At 38.8% G+C, this 21,368-nt stretch overlaps 1 protein-coding gene across 5 annotated transcripts in view; it reads right to left on the bottom strand.

Moving 5' to 3' along the window:
- Window positions 1-21,368, bottom strand: part of CNTRL (centriolin) — a 43,463-nt gene that overhangs the window by 10,451 nt on the left and 11,644 nt on the right. For 4 of the 5 annotated variants that reach the window (XM_014603796.3, XM_014603797.3, XM_059715706.1 and 1 more), the window contains exons 10-31: window positions 20,801-20,910; window positions 19,159-19,353; window positions 15,581-15,734; window positions 14,176-14,396; window positions 13,293-13,469; window positions 12,391-12,525; window positions 10,147-10,292; window positions 9,357-9,537; window positions 8,083-8,262; window positions 7,344-7,523; window positions 6,657-6,773; window positions 6,118-6,262; window positions 5,865-6,007; window positions 4,560-4,752; window positions 4,013-4,323; window positions 3,366-3,574; window positions 2,941-3,133; window positions 2,374-2,504; window positions 2,082-2,222; window positions 1,831-1,957; window positions 1,015-1,179; window positions 557-716 (exon numbers count right to left, since the gene is read on the bottom strand). In XM_014603796.3, coding sequence (XP_014459282.2) covers window positions 557-716; window positions 1,015-1,179; window positions 1,831-1,957; window positions 2,082-2,222; window positions 2,374-2,504; window positions 2,941-3,133; window positions 3,366-3,574; window positions 4,013-4,323; window positions 4,560-4,752; window positions 5,865-6,007; window positions 6,118-6,262; window positions 6,657-6,773; window positions 7,344-7,523; window positions 8,083-8,262; window positions 9,357-9,537; window positions 10,147-10,292; window positions 12,391-12,525; window positions 13,293-13,469; window positions 14,176-14,396; window positions 15,581-15,734; window positions 19,159-19,353; window positions 20,801-20,910 — 3,714 coding nt within the window. Of the gene's footprint in view, window positions 1-556; window positions 717-1,014; window positions 1,180-1,830; window positions 1,958-2,081; window positions 2,223-2,373; window positions 2,505-2,940; window positions 3,134-3,365; window positions 3,575-4,012; window positions 4,324-4,559; window positions 4,753-5,864; window positions 6,008-6,117; window positions 6,263-6,656; window positions 6,774-7,343; window positions 7,524-8,082; window positions 8,263-9,356; window positions 9,538-10,146; window positions 10,293-12,390; window positions 12,526-13,292; window positions 13,470-14,175; window positions 14,397-15,580; window positions 15,735-17,143; window positions 17,438-19,158; window positions 19,354-20,800; window positions 20,911-21,368 lie in introns of those variants that run through there. The other variant, XM_019475796.2, reaches the window with a different exon arrangement.

Genomic DNA, 21,368 nt, shown 5'->3' with positions numbered 1-21,368 from the left:
GAAATCAAGACAGTTTTTAAAAAAGAACCATTAAACAGGTGAAGTTTTGCCTTGCCAGGTAAAGTGTGAGGTTTGAGGGGGAAAAAACCAGCAGCAAGAGACCTGAAGAGAGTGATTAGTCTGAGAACAAGACTGCTTTTGGCCAGAACACCTTGGAGGACGCCTTGGGTTGACTTTGGATTCTGTTATGTCCTTTTGAGTCAGGTCACTGGTCATTATACTGTTATACAGGATGAACACTGCACGTCATGGTCTTTTCATGGGGTTCTGAGATTTATGTCATTCTAAATATATAGTCTTAAATTAAGGAGGAAAAACAGGAATCTCACTTTTGAGATTTTTTTTTCAAATGTCTAACCCATGAGAACTCCTCTACAAAACTTCTCTTCTTCATTCAGGTGAAAAAAATGAATTATACACGTTTTAGCACTAATGCTTTAGTTTTAATACTAATAACCTGAAACAGTCTAACAAACCAAACGAACCAAAACACCGGAATTCAATACATTCTAAGCTGGAGCAAAACCATGTGCCACACACACCATCAGAGCCATACCTGTCTTGTGCTTAGCAATTTGTCCAAGTATTCCTTGCAGATTTTCTTCCTCTCTCCTGGTGTCTTGCTTTATAAGGGAAAGCTGTGTTCTTTTTTCATTTATCTGGGCATTCAGTTCTCCTTTCTGCACGCTCAGTTCTTCTAGCTGACACCTCACGTCCTATGAAAACAGTAAGTCATAGCTCCACTCATCCATGGGCTCTACTTGACAACAGAACCTAACGTATCCCAAACACTGCACCCACCAAAACAGGACAAGGGACTGAATCTATATTGCTGAAGTCCAAGGTTGTTCTACATGGAGCTAGATCAGGGCCACCACACATTAGGCATAACAAAACTGCAAGCCTGCCTTTTTTTTGAAGAAGGATTTCTTTAAAGCTCTGAAAGATGCTTTGACTTCTGTGCTGAACTAAGCCGCGCAGATAGTGAACGGAACATGGCAACAGACGGTTTACCCTTATCTGTCGTCGTTTTTCAGTTACGTCTGTCTCCCCGTCTCGAAGAGCTTCTTTGAGGTCTGCTTTCCTTTGAGCAATGCAGTCTTGAAGGAGACGCAACTCTTCTTTCCTTTGATCCAGCTCTTGGTCCAAGAGCACCAGCTCTTGCTGTTGAGTGGTTATCTATAGTACAGAAATTAATAAAAACCAAGGACCTAAACAAACAAGTAACTAAAATATACTCATGGCTATATTAAAAATACACTGCCTCATCTAGGTATTGACAAACAGGGTCTTTTTGTTGGGCAGGTCTTGAAAAAATACTTCTATTGTAGTAGCATCCAGCGGACAAAATGGGGACAAGGAGCCACGCTGTACAAGGCACTCTACAGACACAGCATGAGTCCCCGGCTGAAAAAGCTTTCCCTCTACAGCTGCAAGTCCATAGATGTGTATACTCATTAGCAGCTTTACTCGCGTGAATTTTCACTGGAGCCTCAGTATAGTATTTATATGTGCCAGTGTTTCCAAGACTGAGGCCAAAGTTATCACAAAAGGCAACATAGGGAGGAGGCAAAAGAGTGAGATACTGATGACGTACATGTGTATATGCATAGATCTTGTTTTCAAGATAGAGCATGTAAATCTTGTTTTCAATACATATTTGCAGGGCTTTTGAAATAAAAACCTATACAGCAAATACGTCAGACTAGGAGATTCAGAGCACAGTTCTTTTTTTCTTCTCAGTGCATGGAGGAGAAGACACCCCACCAAGCATACTCCCCCCAAAAGGCCAAGAAACCTCCAAATCAACTGTGAACACACACTTCTTACCTGATCTGTTAATCTTTCCAGCTCATTTTTCTTGCCCTGCAGAACATTTTCTGCTTCTTTCAGGATCTGGAGATGATGATCTTCATTACCTTCTGCAACCTGAATGTCTGCTTGAAGCTTCTGAAGACTAACAATCAGATTAGAATACAGTTTAGAAGGAACAGAACCCATTACGTAGTCCTTCCCTTCGCCATTAGACAAATCTGAGGCATGCTTTACCCGTAAGTATTTAAGGTTAATTTGATATTTACCTTTCCGTCAAGATTTCTATCTTCTGGCTTAAGGACTGGAACTCAGAATCTCTCGATGACACGACTCTATTGATTTCCTTCAAGATACCTTCTTGTTCAGTCTTGTGGTGCTCTAAATCCCTTGCATCTGCTTGGAGTAACCTAAAATACATTTAATATTTTTCATACCATCACAGGCGTACCTATCTGAAAGCAACAGTTTATTTGCAAACACATCCTCATTTGTTCTATCCATTGCAGAGATAGATATCGCACAGTCAAGCAAAATACGTGAAATATAAATGGAGCGTACCTTAGTTGCTGATCTGCTTTCACAAGCTTAACAGCCATCTCCTGAGCCCTTCGCTCCAACTCCTCTGCCTCAGCTTCGGTGTGAGACAAATGCTGTTTGGCATCATTGTACTTTTGAATAGTGTCTTTGGTCTACACAAGAAATTGAGGATTATTTTAAAGGTATTGAAACAAGAGAAGCACAAGAAACCTATACAGTGCTTGTTACTTGGGTAAGAAAGCTTCTAAGGACAGAAACCTGACACTGTTTGAATGAGATTTATTAATAAAGGAAAGACAGGGAGACAGATGATTAATATGCAAAATATTAGGTCATAAAATGTCTTTTCCACTGCCTTTTAAAACCCAGCATGGTAACTATTTCAGCATCTATGTACACTTAAATAAATAAGAACTTGCATTCACCTCTGTAATTAAAGGAAGTAAATGAACAATCTTAGGTCACGTATAACAATCTTTACCCAAATCTGCGTTGGCTCACAAAAAGGAATATTTCATCCATTTAAAAAGAGGAACGAACAGGACACAGCATTTCGTAGAAGGGATACAAGATCACACAACAACCTACCTTCCCCCGAGTAGTTTCAAGTTCATTTTCAGCTTCTGCAAGAAGTCGATCTGCCTCCCTGAGCTCTGCCCGTCGTTTCAGAAGAGTCTGTTCTATGCATTCGATTTCATCCACGATGTCCTCATGGTGTCTGAGAGATTTTTCTAACTCTAGTTCTGTAAGAAGGCTGTCAATATGCCCTTCAATGAAGTTCCTAAAAGAAAAGGAAAAAAAAACCAAACACATACCCACAATAAAATGAACATTTATAAAACCAAACAAGTAAAATTCAAATGGTCTGCCTGGTATCTCAGGAGCTGTACTCCCTTACACACAACTCAAACACAAGTTATCTACAGAAGTTTGGCAAAACCATCTTTACTAATAGGTTTTGAATAACAGATTTTGTGGGCACGTTTAAGTATACATCACCCTAATGCTCTTACTTGCGTTTGCTACGTTTCTCGGCTGCCGTACGTAGTTCTGCTACTTCACGTTCCAGTTCTTCCCTTTCACGTAGGAGATTGTCAATGTTCTGATGCAGTTTTTCCATTTCTTTATTATGTTTATGTACAGACACACCTGGCCACGTATAGTCCCGTTTCTGAGACCTTAAATGATATACAATGTCTTCAAGTCTTGAGATTTCATTTTCCTAAATAGAGGGTGGGGGAAAAAAACCTTACTAAGGCAAAGCAAGTGCAACTCTCTTCACTGGCTCTCCCAAGCAGCTGTGTTCCAGAGAAAGCAGCAGCTGCAGAGGCCTATGGCTGGACTATACGTGACTGAAGATGCTCCGTCCTAGTTGACTGATTCCTGACTCTTGAATACCTAACATAATGCTGCACTACTCAAATAAAAGTGCAAGGTTTTCCTCAGGAATAGTGCTTGTAAATAAACACACACCTGAACACGTACATTTACGTATCCCAGTAACACACAGGAAGAGGAAGGGAACCCAACTGGTCTCTATCATTTTATGATATTCAGCACTGAGGTTGCCCTCCAGAGGTGTCTTGAGTCTAAAAAAGCTGAGAACCACTGCTCTTCAGTGACCCAGTTGCATATGGCTGAATCTCTCCCGTGTACTTACCATGTCATGATGCTCAGGAACATTGCAGTGAAGCACTCCAAAAGGAATGAGGGGGACAGAAAAGTTAGCAGGAAGAGGGCCATAAACAACATGAGTTCCAGCAGGCGGTGGTCCATAGATAACTGTTCCAGGTGCAACTGGTCTACCATTCACTGGTCCAGAAGGAGGTGGTCCATAAACTACTGTTCCCTGGGGTACAGGGCCACCATCAGGAAGTACGGTATAAATAACAGAACCAGGAGGCGGTACAAAGGGAGGCTCCCTGGGAACATCCGTTTTGTCATCTCCTCCGCTATCTTCATCTCTTCCATCTTAAGACAGAAAGGGAAAATTGGAATTACAATCTCTTCTTAAATCAATGCTGTTGTTAACATACACTTCTCTGAAACAAAGGCCACAAGCACCGCCATATATTACATGTTTACATTTAACATACAGCAAAATATTAATAAAACCCATTTTTACAATTAACCCATTTTAGAAATTCCACCTTGAACTCAAACTGGAGTTTGGTACTTTCTTGAACATCTGTGCGAGGAAAACCTACTTTTATTGGAATCTGATTTGTGCAACCTGCTTCTAACTGGTGAATACACCCAATATCCTCTTGCAGTGGGTGAGATGGAGTCTTCCTTCCTGATCTGCCTGCCCTGACCATGGGCCTTTCTAGCTGGGGATGAGCCAGGACACTGCAAGCCAACTCCAGAGTCTTTTGTGCTGTAAGAACCAGGAGTGGAGACCTAAAAAAATATCCAAAGAATAATGTATGTTAAGATTAAGTTTCCATTACGGATGTTTCCAAACTGTGGCCTTCAAAGACCTTCCTGTCTCTCAGTGTTTGCTGCTGATTCAAGCTATTACCTTGCATTAAAAGAAAGCTAAATATACAAGAAATATTTGACTATTATTACTTCAATGCAATCAACTGGCAAAGCTACCACAGGGTTGTTACATTATCACATGCAAATAGAGGACAGACAGTACGTTCTATAAAAATGCGATATGCACTACTAAGTCTCAGAAACCTTATTTTATTAGAAGAGTCTCCTTTTGACCTGTTTGTTTTTTTTTTATTATCAATAGCCAAGGAGGAAACAGTTATTAAAACTACATGAGGATGCCTATTATATTTCACTACAGTACCCTTCTGTCTATCCTTTTTGCTAATGTTTCTCCACTACTCATTAGCAGTTGACATTGATTTAAACGGGATATTAGACTATATCTCTTACAGTAAATTTAACAATGAAGATGTGTTTTACTCTGAGTATCTTTTAGCTGTTAAATACTTAATAAAAGAATTAAACTGAAGTTTGAATACAAATTGAGGACAGTCAGTGGGCAAAGCAGTTGTCCCATCTTTAAATAAGAATATTTTTTAGATTCTGTTATTCATTTGGGAATCCAAAAAAAAAGTTTAGATCCTGACAGTTGCCATTTAAATTTACATGACTATTGCATCCTTGGGCATTCTCTAAATTAAACTCTCCAGCATTCAGGGTGATGATGCTAATTTGTAGGGTGACTGGAAGTCTGTTGTGAAAGAATACATTTTGTGAAGAGCTGACTTGTTTGAAACTACACAGGCTTTAAATGTGAGCTAACCCTTACAGTACATGTTAGCGCTAGAGAGAATGTGGTAACTTCAATATGCAATGCTCAACTATCACACGTGTTTCAAAACCTTAATTAACAGCTAAAGACTGTCGTAATGGAGTTCTATGAACATTTTGTTTGGGAAGAGATCTTTGTATTTAGGGTGCTCTTACATTTAGAATTAGTGAAATTAATAATAGATTTTTTTCAAATCAAATTACTTTTTGCAAAATGTCATTTTAATTTATTTCCATACTTCTGATGATGGTGGCATATAATACCAATATCCTCTTCTTTTGAATGGATCTGCTATACTGCTGATGTAATCATTCTGATAAGAAAGGGCATGTCTGAGTGCTGCTATCTCATCCAGTAAGCTGTGTATTTCATCCTTGTTACCTGTAAAGAATTAAACAGTTTAAAAATTCTTTGGATAAGTAAAACTAAATGCCCCATAATTATACTTTGTGCTGAATGCAAGTTGTAGATGCAGAAACGAGAAGGATTACCTGCCCTGACGTTATCTAATAACCTTCGTAGTCGTTCAATTTCTGCTTTCTGATGTTTCAGAGTCTGGTTTAATTTATCAAGATCAAACTTTTGAAAATCTGATGCAACAGCCTCAGCATCAGCTCTCTCCATTTCATGCTGAAACTTAAAAAAAGAAGAAGTGAATTTCAACTTTATTATAACTTAGATTAAAGCCTACTCATAGACAAGACAGTACTGCATGGCAAAATTACTATGACAAAGATGGCTTTTTCCCCTTCCAAATAATGGAGATCTTTTTACAAAGACCATTGTAAAAAGCCGTTTATGACACGTGATATTTCAGCAGATTTTCTCTTATGATTGATAGAAAGTAATATATCTGGAAAACTCCAGCACCAAGCTAAAAAAAGAAATTTTCATCAGCGAGTCAATAATTTTTAAAATATTAGGCTGACTTGTATATTAATTTAACCATGAGCCTAGTTCAAATCGATCTCCACATATCTGACATTCTCCCCTTGAGCTTTTATAACCTGATACAGCCAGCACAGCTTACCTGTTCTTCCTTTTCTTTTAGAAGTTGTTGCAACAATTCGATTTCCGCTTCTGCTCGGGCAAGATCACGAGCTGCATGAGCTGCCTGCATGCAGAACTCCTCTGCTTCCTGAAATTCCTAAAGTACAAATCAGATTGGAACTTTAATTTTGAAGTTTGTTTTTATTTTATAGATACTGATGTCTCATGTACCACTGTAAATAGGATACTAATGATAAATGCTTATGCTCATCAACTATCTGAATTTCTTTACCAGTTTCATCTCTATCATTTGCATTACTGGCCTTATTCTTCTTACACGGTATGCAATCTGTCATGTAAAGTACTTTTTTGGGACATGGCTGCAGATCTGCACAGAGTGTGAAGTCTTAAGAACTTGCTCTCATTGTATCTTTGCTTGCTCTTATATTTCCTAACTCAAGTAAATATTTTATTACCACATTCCAGTTTTCAAATGCTACAGTAGTTGCTTTTCCCATCTACATAGAAATTCCCTCTTCAAAACTGTTTTGAATGTAGAGAAACACCAAGCTTATCCGTCTTCAAATTTCCTAAGCTATATCAACAATTTATGTATTTTAAAGTAAGACTTGCCCCCAAATGAAGACTGTCTATATCGAGCTCCAGTATAGTTAAACATTGCTTAAATATAGCACCCAATTTAATATCCCTGCGCTGATGAATTCACCTCAGCTCGCTCTTGGTTAATTTTGAGAACGGTTCCGTGAAGAGCCTTCAGCTGATCTTTGGCAAGAGAGAGTTCGGTGGCTGCCAGTTTATCCGAAGCAACTATTGCTTTCTTTAATTCCTTCAGTTCTTTATCTAGGCCAAGAAATTGCATTTGTGCCTTGGCATCTTCCAACTTTTTCTGAAATGGGGAAAAAAGGGTTTGATAGTCATTTATTACTTTTAAAAATGTGTAAGATAAAGTTTTAAATATTGACATTACTTTTTTCCAGCCTTTCTATAAGCTATTTTATTGTACCATAGGAATCGTATGATTAGGCCCAACTTTATATAGCATTATCACAGGGGTTTTGTTTTTTCACTTGAGTATTTTTTAAATGCAAAGCATTTTAAAATAAAACACATTTTAAATATTAAACCAGAATAAAACTGAAATGATCTTACGAAGTGAGAGCTACATATGTAATATCTGAATACGCATATGAGAACCTGCTGAATCTTTGCTCACTGATTTACAGTTTGCCAACATATTCTTTGCCGGTTGGCAGTGGGGTATTCTTATTTATGTCCGTATGCCGAGCCATTTTGTTCCACACTCTATTTGGAGAGACTACAACGACATGTACCCCTTTAGAGCCCAGGTAACATATACAAACCCTAGAAATCAAAGCATTTTAAAAGAAAGTTGCTTTTCCAAGCAGCTGCATTCAGTCTGCATACTTGTTCCTCCTTATTCCCACCTTATTCTCTAAATCTTCCAGCTGAGCAAGAATTTTCTCCTTTTCCTCATCAGCTTCTTGAAGTTGTTGATCTGCAAGGCCCTGTATTTCTTCCATGCTTTTTATTTTTTCATGTAAGTGTTGAATTTTCTTCTCTAACTGATGAAGCCTGCTCTCACTCTGCCTCTTCTCAGATTTAACCTGCAATCAAGGTAAATCCGAGGCAACATCATGAGACACTCGGTGCATGTTCTGATCAATATTCTTGCTGATTGTTAAAAATCTGATTGTCAGACCGTGCTATTAGCAGCATACTGGTTACCAGACAGACAGAGACAAGAACCACTGGTACAATAGTGTCATATTTTAAAAACAGCTAAGTTATTTAGGAGCTTAAGTTCCCTAGGTACTTTTGAAAATGATACCCAGACCGTTACTTCTACTTTTTCTACCTGTATTTAGCTTTTAGGAGTCTAGATTTTGGTGAGGTACATAAAATAAAGACAGCTGAAAAAAATCAACTCTACAGCTGTTTAATGCATGGGTGCTCAGCCCCCAGGCTGTGGGCCGACAAAGCAGTATCATCCGGCCTGCAGAACTTCCCATTTTAGCAAATTTTCCAAGTTTTGGCAGCGGGTGGAGCAGTGGCAGTGTTCTTGCTGCCAAATTCCTGTTGGGAGCCCTGCAGGTGGATAGCATGGCCCTGCAGGCCAGATTAGGTGCGAGGCAGGATTTGGGCTGTCTGGGGCCTGATTTGGTAGCTAAACTTCATGGATTTGTGGACCGATCCCACACCGCTCATCCAGCCCACAGGACCAAGAGGTTGAGCACTATCTTAAAGTAAGATACAAGTGTAAATCAAAGCAGTGCTCATACACATCCGTGCTTCCCTGCTCTACACACACTATTATATTCTGGATAATGGGAAAGCTGTTAATAAAGTACTTGGGAAGAAAAATGTTATTTTTAACAATCTATATAGTCTTCCACTGATGGAGATAGTCACTGCTTAAGATAAACCGTTACTGTTACAAGAAGGTGAAATTTAGAAGCCGCTGATCATGTGATTTACAATGCAATGCTAGGTGCTTCTATATTTTAGTTTTAGCACGCCCGTATCAGGCAAGCAAATATATTCATCTCTGTAATAAAGAATGATATTACTATTCTTTGAGAAACACAGCCAGTACTCTGCTGAATTGGAGGTGTGATCCTTTTAGCTATCCCCCAGCAATTTTGTTCTTTCAGCTAGCTTGACACTCTCTTGCTCTTGCTTCTGCAGCTTTGTTACATACCTGTCTGTATTTTTCCTTTGAATCTTCCAATTTATCTTGCTGAGATGCCAGCTCTTCTTGTAGCTGCCTCTGTCTAGCCCATGCCTCCTCTTTTTCTTGCTGTGAACGAGCAAGGGTTTCACAGAATTGCTTCTGCAGGTCTGCAAGGCTTTTTCCTAAAGTGTCATTTGAATTATGACATCTGAAAAAACAATCATTCACGTTACAAAGGGAGACGGCAGTCATTTTAATTCTTGATGCTAGATCTGGGCTTTTCTTAACCTACTAATCTAGTGCAGGGTTGTCCAACTGCTGCATGCTGGGGAAAGGGCTGGGGGAGACAGGGGTGGGGGATCTGATTAGACCACGGGTGGGCAAAATGCAGCCCAGGGGCCAGATGCAGCCTGCCAGGCCATTCTATCCGGCCCGCGGGGCCCCTAAAAACTTTAGAAAATGAATATTAATCTGCCCTGGGCTGCCTGTCATGTGGCCCTCAGTGGCTTGCCAAAACTCAGTAAGTGGCCCTCTGCTCAAAATAATTCCCCGCCCCTGGATTAGACCAAGAGTTTATGAACCATCCCAGGTTATTTAAACAGATGTGGAGCAGAGGTCTAGCTCTGACAGCCCAACCCACATAATATTTAAAATCGGTAGGAGGTGTAGAGGGAAGATTTATGGGGACTGAGTGCAGGATTCTGCATAGCTGAACTAAGACACAAAGTTAGAGAAATGGGGTGTATGTTACTGCTCCTGCATATTTAAAGAGTTGATATGCACAGATTTAGTGTTAGTAATAAGTTATTTTACTCACCTAATATCTCCAGCTCCTGTCTGTAATTTTCGTTTGAGTTCACTTACACGAGCTAAGACTTCTTCAGGATGAATTAAGTTATCAATTGCATGGTTTAGCTGATTTTGAAGATCTTTAAGCTGTTGCTTTAAAAGGTTATTGTCTCCCTACAAAACAAGATTTAAAGATTCAGTTTCCAGTGTTTTATAGACTCTGACATTTTCCCCAGTATAAAATTAATCTCTTCCTTGCAATTACTTCTGTTAAGGATATTTCAATGGCAATTCAAGAGCAAGCTCTGCTTTATTCTATTCCCTTCTTAGCATATAATGAATAAATACATCTTTGTACATGCAAAACCTGTTGCCATAAAGGAGTTGATAACACAAGCAAATAAGAGAATTCTCATTTCACTAGAGAACTCAACGTGAGAAGCTTCTCTGAAACACACAGCTACTAATGTCAACAATCAGACTCGTACAAAGACACAGAATACACACTGCAAAATTATCCTATTAAGAAAACAAGACAAGAATGATTTTTAGCAAGACTCATATGTGCTTTGCTGTTTCCAAAATTGGTCCTTTCTTTATTATTAATTCCCTTTCGTCTCAGAGCCTTATTGAGGACTGATTACTGTTTGAGAGCTGAGATTTCTTTTTCTGCTGATGGGTTTCCAGTAAGGAATACCCATTCAGCTGGTGCAAGGACAAATGATACATATCCATACATGTATCCTGAGAGCTAATAAATCAAGCTTTGGTTGAATTTAATTTCTGATGTGACCAAAAATCTACTACAACAGACTTCTAATGTGTTTTCTCCCTTGTAGGATTGCTCCTAGACTGAACCCCGATCTGAACAAAGAAACTTAAGAAATGACCAGGGCCAACCATTGTATTGAGGAAGAGAAACAGGTGGAAGTGTTGGCGCACCTCTTTTATAATAACCTAATGGTTACAGCACTCTTCCATAAATTAATAGCTCTGCTTAAATTTCCTCTGCTACTTCAGGGGATTCAAAGCACAGCTCCTAGGAGAGTCCCTCGACCACCACCAGACTATAGGCTATTCTGGGTGAGGGCAGTCTCCATCCTTCTGCTCAAGCTGTGCAGGAAAGAATTCAAGATTCATTAGGTTAGAGACAGCTCAGGAACTTAGTAGGCTGTGACTATGTGACTGTTAGTTTACTACTGGGCTCTCAGGTGAGAGGAAGAAGTCCTGGGTTCCAGCCCCAACTCCGAGGACTATGGGGATTAGCCAGAAGGAAGAACAAGACCTAAATTTCACCTTTCTAGAGCTTTACTCAGGGTGGCAGGGAGGTATATCCATCCAGTTATGATCCACTTTAAGCCTTCACCTGCAGGTAAACAGGGATTTAACCCAGGACTAGATTGGACTCTAGTCTCTTGGGGGCAACTGTCAGAAACTCATCTGGCAGAAGGAGGAACTGAACTCAGGCCTCCCAACTCCTGGCAAAATGTCCTAACCACCAGCCTCTTCTACAGGATTTCCTATTATTTTCCTATTCTGTTTCTTCCAAAATCTCTGTTCTGGTCAGTGCAATTTCCAATGCCTGCTTTTCTTTTCCAAGTGCTCTGAAGACACCTACTAGACTGAAGTCTTCATGGGACTTAGGTAGAACAACCTAAGCCCTTTCTAGATCTCCGTTAGGGTTGAGTATGATTAGATATTGAGTTCTTCAGCTGTCAGAACTGACACATTTCTGTGGATGAAGCCGAGATTTCAAGCATGTAGGGAACCTTCATGGCAGAAACTTTAAGAGCCTACAGTATTCAAGTACCACCAGGGTTAAGTAGCAGAAGAGCAGGGAGTGTAGGGCTGCAACTTTGGCCTTAGGTGGAATTTAGGTGCTTAAGTCTGGCATTAGGTGTTCAATTTATTATTCTGGACTTAGCCCTAAGCCTCGCTGTTCCTCACAATCACCAAATCCTGGAAGGAAGGAGGGAAGAGGAAGAACGATGTGCTTCCTTAAAAGAATAACCAGTCCCTCTAGAGTATTACAGAACCCACTATTTCATAGTCTTTGCAATACCTACCCAAATTTCTAAAATAGGATATTGACTGCAACACAGAGACTCTGTGCAGAAGTACTCTAATTAGGGGGGGGAAAGCCATGCTACTTAAGGCTGTAAAAAGGATGCAGAGGATACAATGGAGGGAAAACAACATACTAATTCTCTTTTGGAAAAAAAGACAGAACATGCCAAATATCAGGTAAATTGTGAGACAATAAATATTTAACCTGCACTTGTTTGAGCTGGGACAGTAGTTTATTGTTTTCCTGTTCCTTCTCTTCTGACATCTGTGCTTTGGTCAGAGCATTTTCCAGTGCCTGCTTTTCTTTGTCAAGTTCATCTTGCAGAGCTGAGAGCTCCATCTATAACCACAGAAAGTTTTCAAATTAAGACACAGAGCAGCAGTGGTTCCCACACCAATAATATGACCTGAATAATAAATATTCTAAATTTTCCCTTAATGGAAATTGTTATAAAAATGGAAGGTTTTTTTTACAGCTATTTCCCAGGAAAATTCAATAGTCAGTAAATTACAATCCTGTTTTATCAAGCTGTTTGGTTAAAAGAAGTTCAATGGAAAGTGAATGCTTTAACAAAAGCAATAGAATGAAAAGTGATGTTTTGCTGAAAACCCAATTTTTCATTAAAAAAAAAAGGGTAATGACAAACTTTAAACCAACTCTCTGCTTAACTACCCAAGAGCGTTCTACTGGCATTATCCTTGTCTTTGTCTGAAGTCAGGCATAAGGAACAGCAGCATAAAGTTGTAAATCATACTGAAGTGACACCGTCAATCATGCTAGGTACCTTTTTTAGGAAACAACTGATGGCTTAGATAACGCTGGGGACATATTCTGCGTTCTTGAAAGCCAACTTGAAATTAGAGAATTCTGTTTCTGACATAACTGTTGACTTGGGGTGGCTATTAAGCATGTCAATATTGGACTCAAAGGCTCTTTAAAACAAACAAACTTATGACTAATAAAAAAAGCTATCCTGGAAACCCCATGATACTAGCATGCTAAAGGGAAATATTTTTCGGACTATGAACAAAATAACAAATTGGGCTAATTTACTGATGCTTTTTCTAGTCTTATCATCATTTAGAGTCCCACAATTCAATTTTTACCTGACTAAGTCGTTTCAGTCTCTCAAGCTCTTCCTCGTGTTGATTGGCTTCAGCATCTCTGTCTTTCAACTGAGCCTCCAGTTCAGCCTCATATGCACTGAGATCCCCTTGTGCCTCTCTGAGAGAATCATTTATTTCACGCTGCTCGAGGAGTGTGGTTTCTAGCTTTGTAATTTCCTGGAAGAACACATCCAGCTCAGAAACCAACAAACATATTTCATGGATCCATATCATATTCTAGTGCAAACAAATGCAGCACGTTCAAGTGTTAGCTAGAGAACATGCCCCAAGAAATCCTGTTTCCTGGCATTCAGGAAGTCAACCATTTATATCACAAGAGTAGCATCTCCTGAACACAGGAGAGCTGGAGTCTACCCAGAAGAGCACACAAAGCAACAACAGATGCTAGCTGTGCCTGAAGAAGGGTGTCAGTGCCTGAAAGCTTACAAAAAACAATTTTTCCAACTATTTAATTGGTCTAAGAAAAGGCATTGCATTTACCCAAAGAACCTTGTCTGCCTAACTCCTAATCACAGTACTGCTAAGAGAGGCAGGCTCTGCAAAGTCTGCTCACAACAAGAATTCAGCAAACTGTACAGACATGCACTGTAGTTTCAACATTACCCTTTACCAGGACAGTGAAATCAGTTTTTAATAGCAGGCTGATGTACCCATGAGCTTGTTTGTAAATGCAAGAAAGTGCATTGCTTCTTAAAATATTCAGATGACTGTAGACTTTGTAAGTGTTTTACAAGCATTAAAGGCCACATTTTGTTACCCTATTGGAACAGAATTTGGTCTGTAACATTGTTTCACAGTTCAGAATTCAATCCTCTATACTTTCTAAATTTATTCTCTGGGATTTGGGAAAAGATAGTCTTACTTTTCTCATGTTTTCTGCATCCATGGCAACTATTTCCAGCTGGTTTCTTTCCTCTTCTAGTTCAGCCAACCTCTGTAGCAAAGCTGCTTTATCTTTTTGTAACTCCTTACATTCATCATTGGCTTGTTTGGCCTGACCCTTAACACTTTCAAGGTATTCTTGTAGCCCAATGATAATTCCTTCTAAATCCCTCTTCAGTGCTTCATTTGTTGCTATTTGACCTGCACAAGGAACAAAATAAAAATAGTGCACTCAAGAAGACTAGGAGTCGACCCAACTATGATAACAGTAATATCTAGTTTGCTTTATTTTTGTCTTTTTCCATATATTGCACAGATATTTTTAATAGGCTGTCCATAACGATAGCTACATCTTTTTTTCACCTGGGTAATTACAATTAAGTTAGCTGAATCTGCAGCTTTTAGTTAGGTATATTTTATTAGTTTCTTTTTTTTTTTAAATTGAGTGTCTCAACAATAGTTACTTCCTGAACCAACTCATGCCTGTTACCTAGGAATAAGTTGAAAGTACCACATGGAAGAGAAGCAACAGTTTACAGTTAGAAAAAGCTTCTCTCACATGTGTTCCAGTCTGACATTAGGATAGCTGAAATGGCCATTAGGAGACCAATCAGGACTCGTGATAGAGGTGATATCTTTTATTAGACCAACAAGACTTTTGCAAAAAAAATTCTTTAATTGCAAGATTTTGGGTAATTACAGCCTGAATACCTGACACATTAGGAGACCTAAATTCTATTCCCAGCTCTGTAATTGGCTTGTAAGCTGATATCTGAGAACTTCCTTCCCACTTTGTGCATGACTTTCTACATCTGAAAGAGAGATAATGATACTAATCTCTTTTGTAAAACACTACATACAAAGCTAGATATTAATTATAAACACACTGTTGTCTGCAATCTCCCTCTGCATGCATCCTTTCAAGTGTCCTTTCCTTGATTTGAAGTGACAGGTCTAGTTATTAACTGTACATTTTCCAGCTTACTGGAAAAATTGTGAACTTTCACTTTATTGTTTTAAATTTGAGAAAAAACACAAGACGATTATTGTTATGGTCACCAAAAAGAGATCTTTCTACAAATTAATCTTCTGCTCTCATGCTACTTTTTGCCTTCGTTCTAAGCATTGGAAACAGTGTCCTGTCTAAAACCAAAAGACCCCTCCCAGGTTTCTGTGCCTTCTGTACAGTATTTTACATATCCAACACAAACATAGAACTAAACATTATTTCTCATTCCTCTAGCCTCATTTTCCCTCTTCCAAGTGATATTTTTTCCTTTTGGACTAATTTAGAACTAATTACGAGCTCTGTTCAGTGAAGACCAACAAGGAATTGGGAGAGTTGTTTAGGAAGCAACATTCTCCAGAGACCAAGTCTGCTTTACCGTCTGTGAGCTGCTGCTCCAAGTCCTTAATTTCCTCAGCTTCCCTAGCGATCCGAGAAAGCATCTCATCCAGGCGACTTTCAAGTTCTTTGTAATGCTTGTTCATCATATTAAGTTGCTGCTCTTTACTTGCTTTCTGAGCCTTCATGTGAGCCTGTGAATTGAAGTTATACAGATAAACCTTCAAAATTTATCAGTAACAATTAAAAATGTTGAACTCAGTCTTTTAACTCAGTGACATGTCTACATGAGATGCTTTACTGTGCAGCAGACTAATCTATTGCGCAGAAAAGCGTCACTGTCTACATGTGCAGGTGCTTACTGAACCGTAAATTAGTCTACTGCACAGTAAAAACAAATAGCATTAACTGCACGTCCAGACACGCCCGGTGTTTCTGAAATACCCTACAGCTGGAAGTATGATGCCCTAACAATTTCTTCCTTCTCGCAGCATGTCATTTATTGTTACTTCTTCAAAAGGCACTCACCTCCAATAGGTAAGCTCTTTCTAGCATACAAATCCTATAATATACAGCAAATTTCCTGTTACTTCAAGGGGAGAAGGACATACGTATCTGTAATAGCCCTGAAAACATCTTTTTTCAACTTTTATTCTCACAAATTCATTAGCCCACTCAAGCCAAGAAAGTAAGAACAGGACTGCCCTCAGAATCTGATAATCCCACTCTACTCCTTTATGCAGGATAAACTCCTCGTGTCCTTCATCATCCTATTTTCCATCTATGGTAGCGAAGCAAGCTCTCTCCCAGAAAGCACTACCAGTCTCCAGTTTAGGGGACAAAAATTAAAAAAGCTTAATAACTGAGCTTCAATATTCTACATTAAATTACTGAATACAACTAACAAGTCAGCCCAGTTTCACCTTTCTTTCATTTTTATTTTTAAAGTTGAAGTTTCCTAGGAGCAGCCACATTCAAGTAATCTGCAGTGCCCCCAAAACAACTGAAAACAGTGACAAGTTTCTGATCTACCATGTGCTGTGCAACTTGTTTTTATAACTGAATGCAGTTCATGAGGATAATATTGTTGATCTGGGTTACTTGTAATTAAAGTTTCAAAACACAACATACGTAATTTCAGAAACTTTCATAATACAAAGTTTAATCTTTTTTTTTAACTACAGGAAGCTTTACAGGCTTCCTGAACAGGCTTTTATCTGGCTACTTATGTTTTAATTCATTCCTCAAATTCTACAATGTATATTTTTTAAAGCTGTGTTACTGTAAGACATTTACATTTTCAAATAAAGCCATAAAATCATATGCTTAACTTCTACAGCCATTTTGCTTTTCACAAAACTGTGCTGTGGCAGAAATAAATCATGTAACACAGTATTTCTAAAATATGCAGTTACAACCCTTTGCATTCACATTAAAACAACCCAAAATCATCACCTGTCAAAAAAGGATTACACGGTTTTAACAGTTTTAACTTCCAAAATATACTTCTACCAAATAAAGTCAAACACAGCTGCAGCTGTTGAATCTTTATGGTGCTGCAGCTGTTGAATGTCACAAGAGCATTGTTAAGAAAAACACTTACAGCTTTGTCTTTGTCTTTCCTTCCTCTGAAGTCATTTGCAAAAAACCCCACCCGTAACTTAGAATTCATGTTACTTAAAAACAAAGAACATAATCACAGAAAGTTGCTTAAATAGACCGTGGTTTCTCTTCTGTCTTCTCTCTTCCAGTCTTCTCTGTTTGACAACGACACAGGCGAGCATGTGGTTGGAAACCACGGGAAGTTGCAGAGGCTCAGAGAGTTTCTTTGTCATGACTGCAGAGTAGTGACATGCTCTCCGATCACTGCTTGTCTCTGCAAGCTGTACTCTGCCCTGTTTGCTTTAAATCACAACACAGGAAGCTATGTCCACAGCCAATCCACTACGGAGTTAGTAACAGTCAATCTACCCTCCAAGAGGCTGGGCTTACTCTTTAGAGAAGCCTGCTTCCTTTGGTTTAAGAAATCTTCCCCAAACACAGAACATTACAATCCGCCTATTTTCTTAACTGTCGGTTTAAAATACATTTGAAATCAGAGCCTCTGGCCCTCAGGCAAAAGCAGGAAGTCAGGCCTGGGGATACTTTGTGTCTATATTGACATAAATAAAAAAACCCAGCTTGAATGCAAATACAGAAAGCTAGACAAGGTTCTTAAGGTAAATGTGACCTCTTTTATTAGACCAACTAAACAGTTGAAAAAATTATTCTTTGCACGCTTTTGGGTACAAACATCGGGGGGGGAGAGGGGGGATGAGCTTTCAGGCGTTTGTACCCAAAAGCTTACAAAGATTTTTTTTTCCAAATATTTAGTTGCTCTAATAAAAGATATCACATGTACTTTAAGAACCTTGTCTGCCTATGGTCTTAGACCAACACCTCTGAATACAGAAAGCTATTATTTAAAAAATAAGTCATATTTTAGGATGCCCATTTCAAACTGAATGTACTTTAATTTCACTTCATATTAATTTAAATCTCCGGTATACAATGTCTGCTGGGGTTAGAAACCACAATTATGCTAACGGTTAAATTTTTAAGGACTGCTTTTAAAGCGATAAAAGAAATGGGTCTATCAAGATAGATTTCTTGGAATATTTGCATTTGCCTCCAGGTATTCAGAAACTGAAACCTCTTCTTCAACAATACAGTAAGCATAGGCCTGTATGTTCCCCCTGCTGAGAGTGGAAGGCTCAAGTACATTACTTTTACAGAGACAGGTCCTGTGCAGGGAAAGATAAAAGGCATCTGTTCATTAACTTCTTTGTTCCACAGCCACCATGCTCCCTACTGTACAAAAGCAAGAGGATATAGTAAAGGCCGGAGAAACAGAAGCCATACCGATGTTTTCTCCAGGCCAACTGCAGCAAAAAACTATCAGTTGGGCCACTTGAGCAGATTGAAGAAAGGGTTTTTGATAGTGGTGTACTATCCATGAACATGTACCATGAAAAAGCAACTCTGATGGTATATGTATAGTAGAATTAGTCTACTTACTGGTCACTAAAGTTCTCAGAGTATGCTCCAGAGAACAATACATTATACTACAGGGATCCTTGAATTATTAAAAGCATTTTTCCCCTGAAAGGGACATTGTGCCCTTGAGCACAAGCAGCTAATCATGGAAACAGTTCTTATAAGGGGAGGTGTGAATTCATCTTCATTAGAGTCTGTGCAAAAAGAGATCCAAAGCAGTAACAGCAGCTGTTGACTTGCCTAGAATAGCTGAACTTCCAGAGATGCCAACAATACATCTTCTTACAAGCTACTGCTTGTGGTTTAGTTGAACACTTAGTTCCACAAATACATTTGTTAAAGAAGGAACTTGTATTTTACTTTGTCAACATTTTAAAAAGTAACTAGAGCGAGCAATTGTTGGATGCAACTCAGAAATTAAGTGTTGCTAAACAGCATGAAGGACACATGCTTCTAGGTGTAACTGGATTCTAATTTATTAAAATACATCAGAAAAATACTTAACAAAAGGATACCCTCCAACAACAACAACAAAAAACAGCATGGAAAAGCTAATTTTTGAATCGTTAGTAGTCAACTTACATGTCTTGGATCTTTAGGATCTAAAGAATCTATAAAGCTCTGCAAGTCTTCAATCTCCTTCTGCTTTTTCCCCATTTCTCGTCTCTGCTTTTCCATCTGTTTTTCCAATTCCAAAGCTTCATCTCGTAACTGATTTAAGAGCTGTATTTTAACACTCAATTGCTGTTGAAGAGTTTCTGTATTGGCTTCTGAAATCTGAAGATGGAGCATGGGAAAATGCAATTAAACTTGAAAATAAATGCCTGCTTCAGAAAGTTCATTCCATCCAGGAAGAGCACACACCAACTGCTGAAGCTTCCTTAGCCTGACGAAGGGTTTTTGAACCCGAAAGCTTGCTTAATAACTATTCTCCAACCATTTGGATTGGTCTAATAAAAGATATCAAATTCACCCAAGGAACCTTGTCTGCCTATATCCTTAGACCAACACGGCTACAACCTAAACCACTGCTTCAGAAAGTTGCATTTGATAAACGCATCACATATATTAGACTGCAGTTATCTAACCTAATGTATTGTCTAAAAACACTGATCCCTGAAGTTTTGAGTCCTGGTTGTTTTGCTCAGTTGGCAAGAGTTTATTGTATTTTCTCTCTCTCAAACTATAAAGACTGGAACAAACTAAACTTGGAATTGCCTTTAATAATTATATAACCTTGAGTCTTGGCCTACTGTGCCAGGAAATCGCAGAGTCATGGTGTTTGGCTAGTTATCTTAAAAACCTCATTTAAATATCATTTGAAAAAAATCTAAGGGAAAGTTAAAGCATTTGAATCACTTATAATTGCTTCTTGCTGTCTTAAACAGTCTACAATATATTTGTCAAGCTATGGCTTTTTAAAAGAAAAAAAAAATGTTAAATTGCTGGTGTGTAAACATGCATAGCAATAAGATCAGTGAGAATAGTTGAGGACACAAACCAAAAAGCTGTAGATACACTTTTAAATATGCTGAAACATCCTTTCTGGTCTTTCTATTTTTTGTGCAGCTACAATGTTTACTTCTGAGTTTAACTCATTGTTATTCCAAAATATGAGAGTACCAGACTGCATTGTAAAAGACTTACTTTAATTCACCAAACAGAGTATCAGCATCATGTGAATCCAAGAAACATGTGAGTTTATAATACCCTCTTCATTATATGAAGACATAGCACCAGCACTGTTACTTTCTGCAGTCTACTAAAACTACCTAACTCCTGAGACAGTGCACATACTGCTGGCAACGGGCACTGAAAAAATGCAGTCAGGATTGAAATCCTGTTTCGCAAAGTGGGGCTCTTATTGGCGATTACTGATATGGACACGTACGGCAACATACACATTTCCGTTCAAAGTCCTTTGCACAAAAGCAACAACCAGTTCATCTTCTGACAAACTGGACTGCATCTGTAATTTCAACTGCATGTACTTTATGTTTTAAAAAGTTATCTAGCTCCTCAACATGAGTTCTCAGTGATGCTCAAGCTGACATCTCAGAAGTCGCACAAGCTGTCTTAACCACCTTGACACTGCACTCCTCATTCATAGGCATTTAAGACACTTTGAGAAGTGAAATGGGAAGAGGACACTTCAGTGTTCTATGCCTACACTGCTTCAACATGTTTATTTTCTCTCCTGATAAGGTTGTTGGTTTTTACATACTTTTTTCTGAGCCAAAGCATCCTGAAGTTGTTTAAGTTCCACTGTTGCTTTCAAAACTTGTTGTTCTCCATTTACTATTTCATTTTGCAATTCTGCTAATCTTCCTTGCGCTGCAAAGAAATAAATCCCCACCAAAGCATGTTTAAATAATTTCTAAGAAGCATTGATGTATATGCTCTATATCCTATCATGCTACCTTAAACAACATCAGTCTCTCTGCAATCCTCAGAGCTGTGTGGGGATCGGACAGGGGTAGCAATGACCTTGCTGAGCCCCCCTCACTGCCGAAAAAAGAAAGTGCAACAGTGCAAAGTTGTATCCACAGCTGGTATGGAGGGTCCATGTGGGCAGGAGACCACTTTTCCCACTCTCTCCCCTCTCACTCCCCAACCCCCTCAACTTTCTCAACTTCTTTCACCTTACAGCTCACAGCTGGAGGAAGGAGAGAAATCTCTTGGTGGGTACATCTGAAGCCTATAAATGAGTCTCACTCTTAGCACTACATTTTTAGCAACTAAAACCAATAATATTTTCCTCCCAAGTCCCCTCATGCAAAATTCTCTTATTT

This window comes from Alligator mississippiensis, chromosome 12 (genome assembly GCF_030867095.1).
Source record: "Alligator mississippiensis isolate rAllMis1 chromosome 12, rAllMis1, whole genome shotgun sequence".
Taxonomy (NCBI): domain Eukaryota; kingdom Metazoa; phylum Chordata; order Crocodylia; family Alligatoridae; genus Alligator; species Alligator mississippiensis.
The sequence above is the reverse complement of the archived record's forward strand: the minus strand, read 5'-3'. Positions and strand labels throughout refer to the sequence as shown.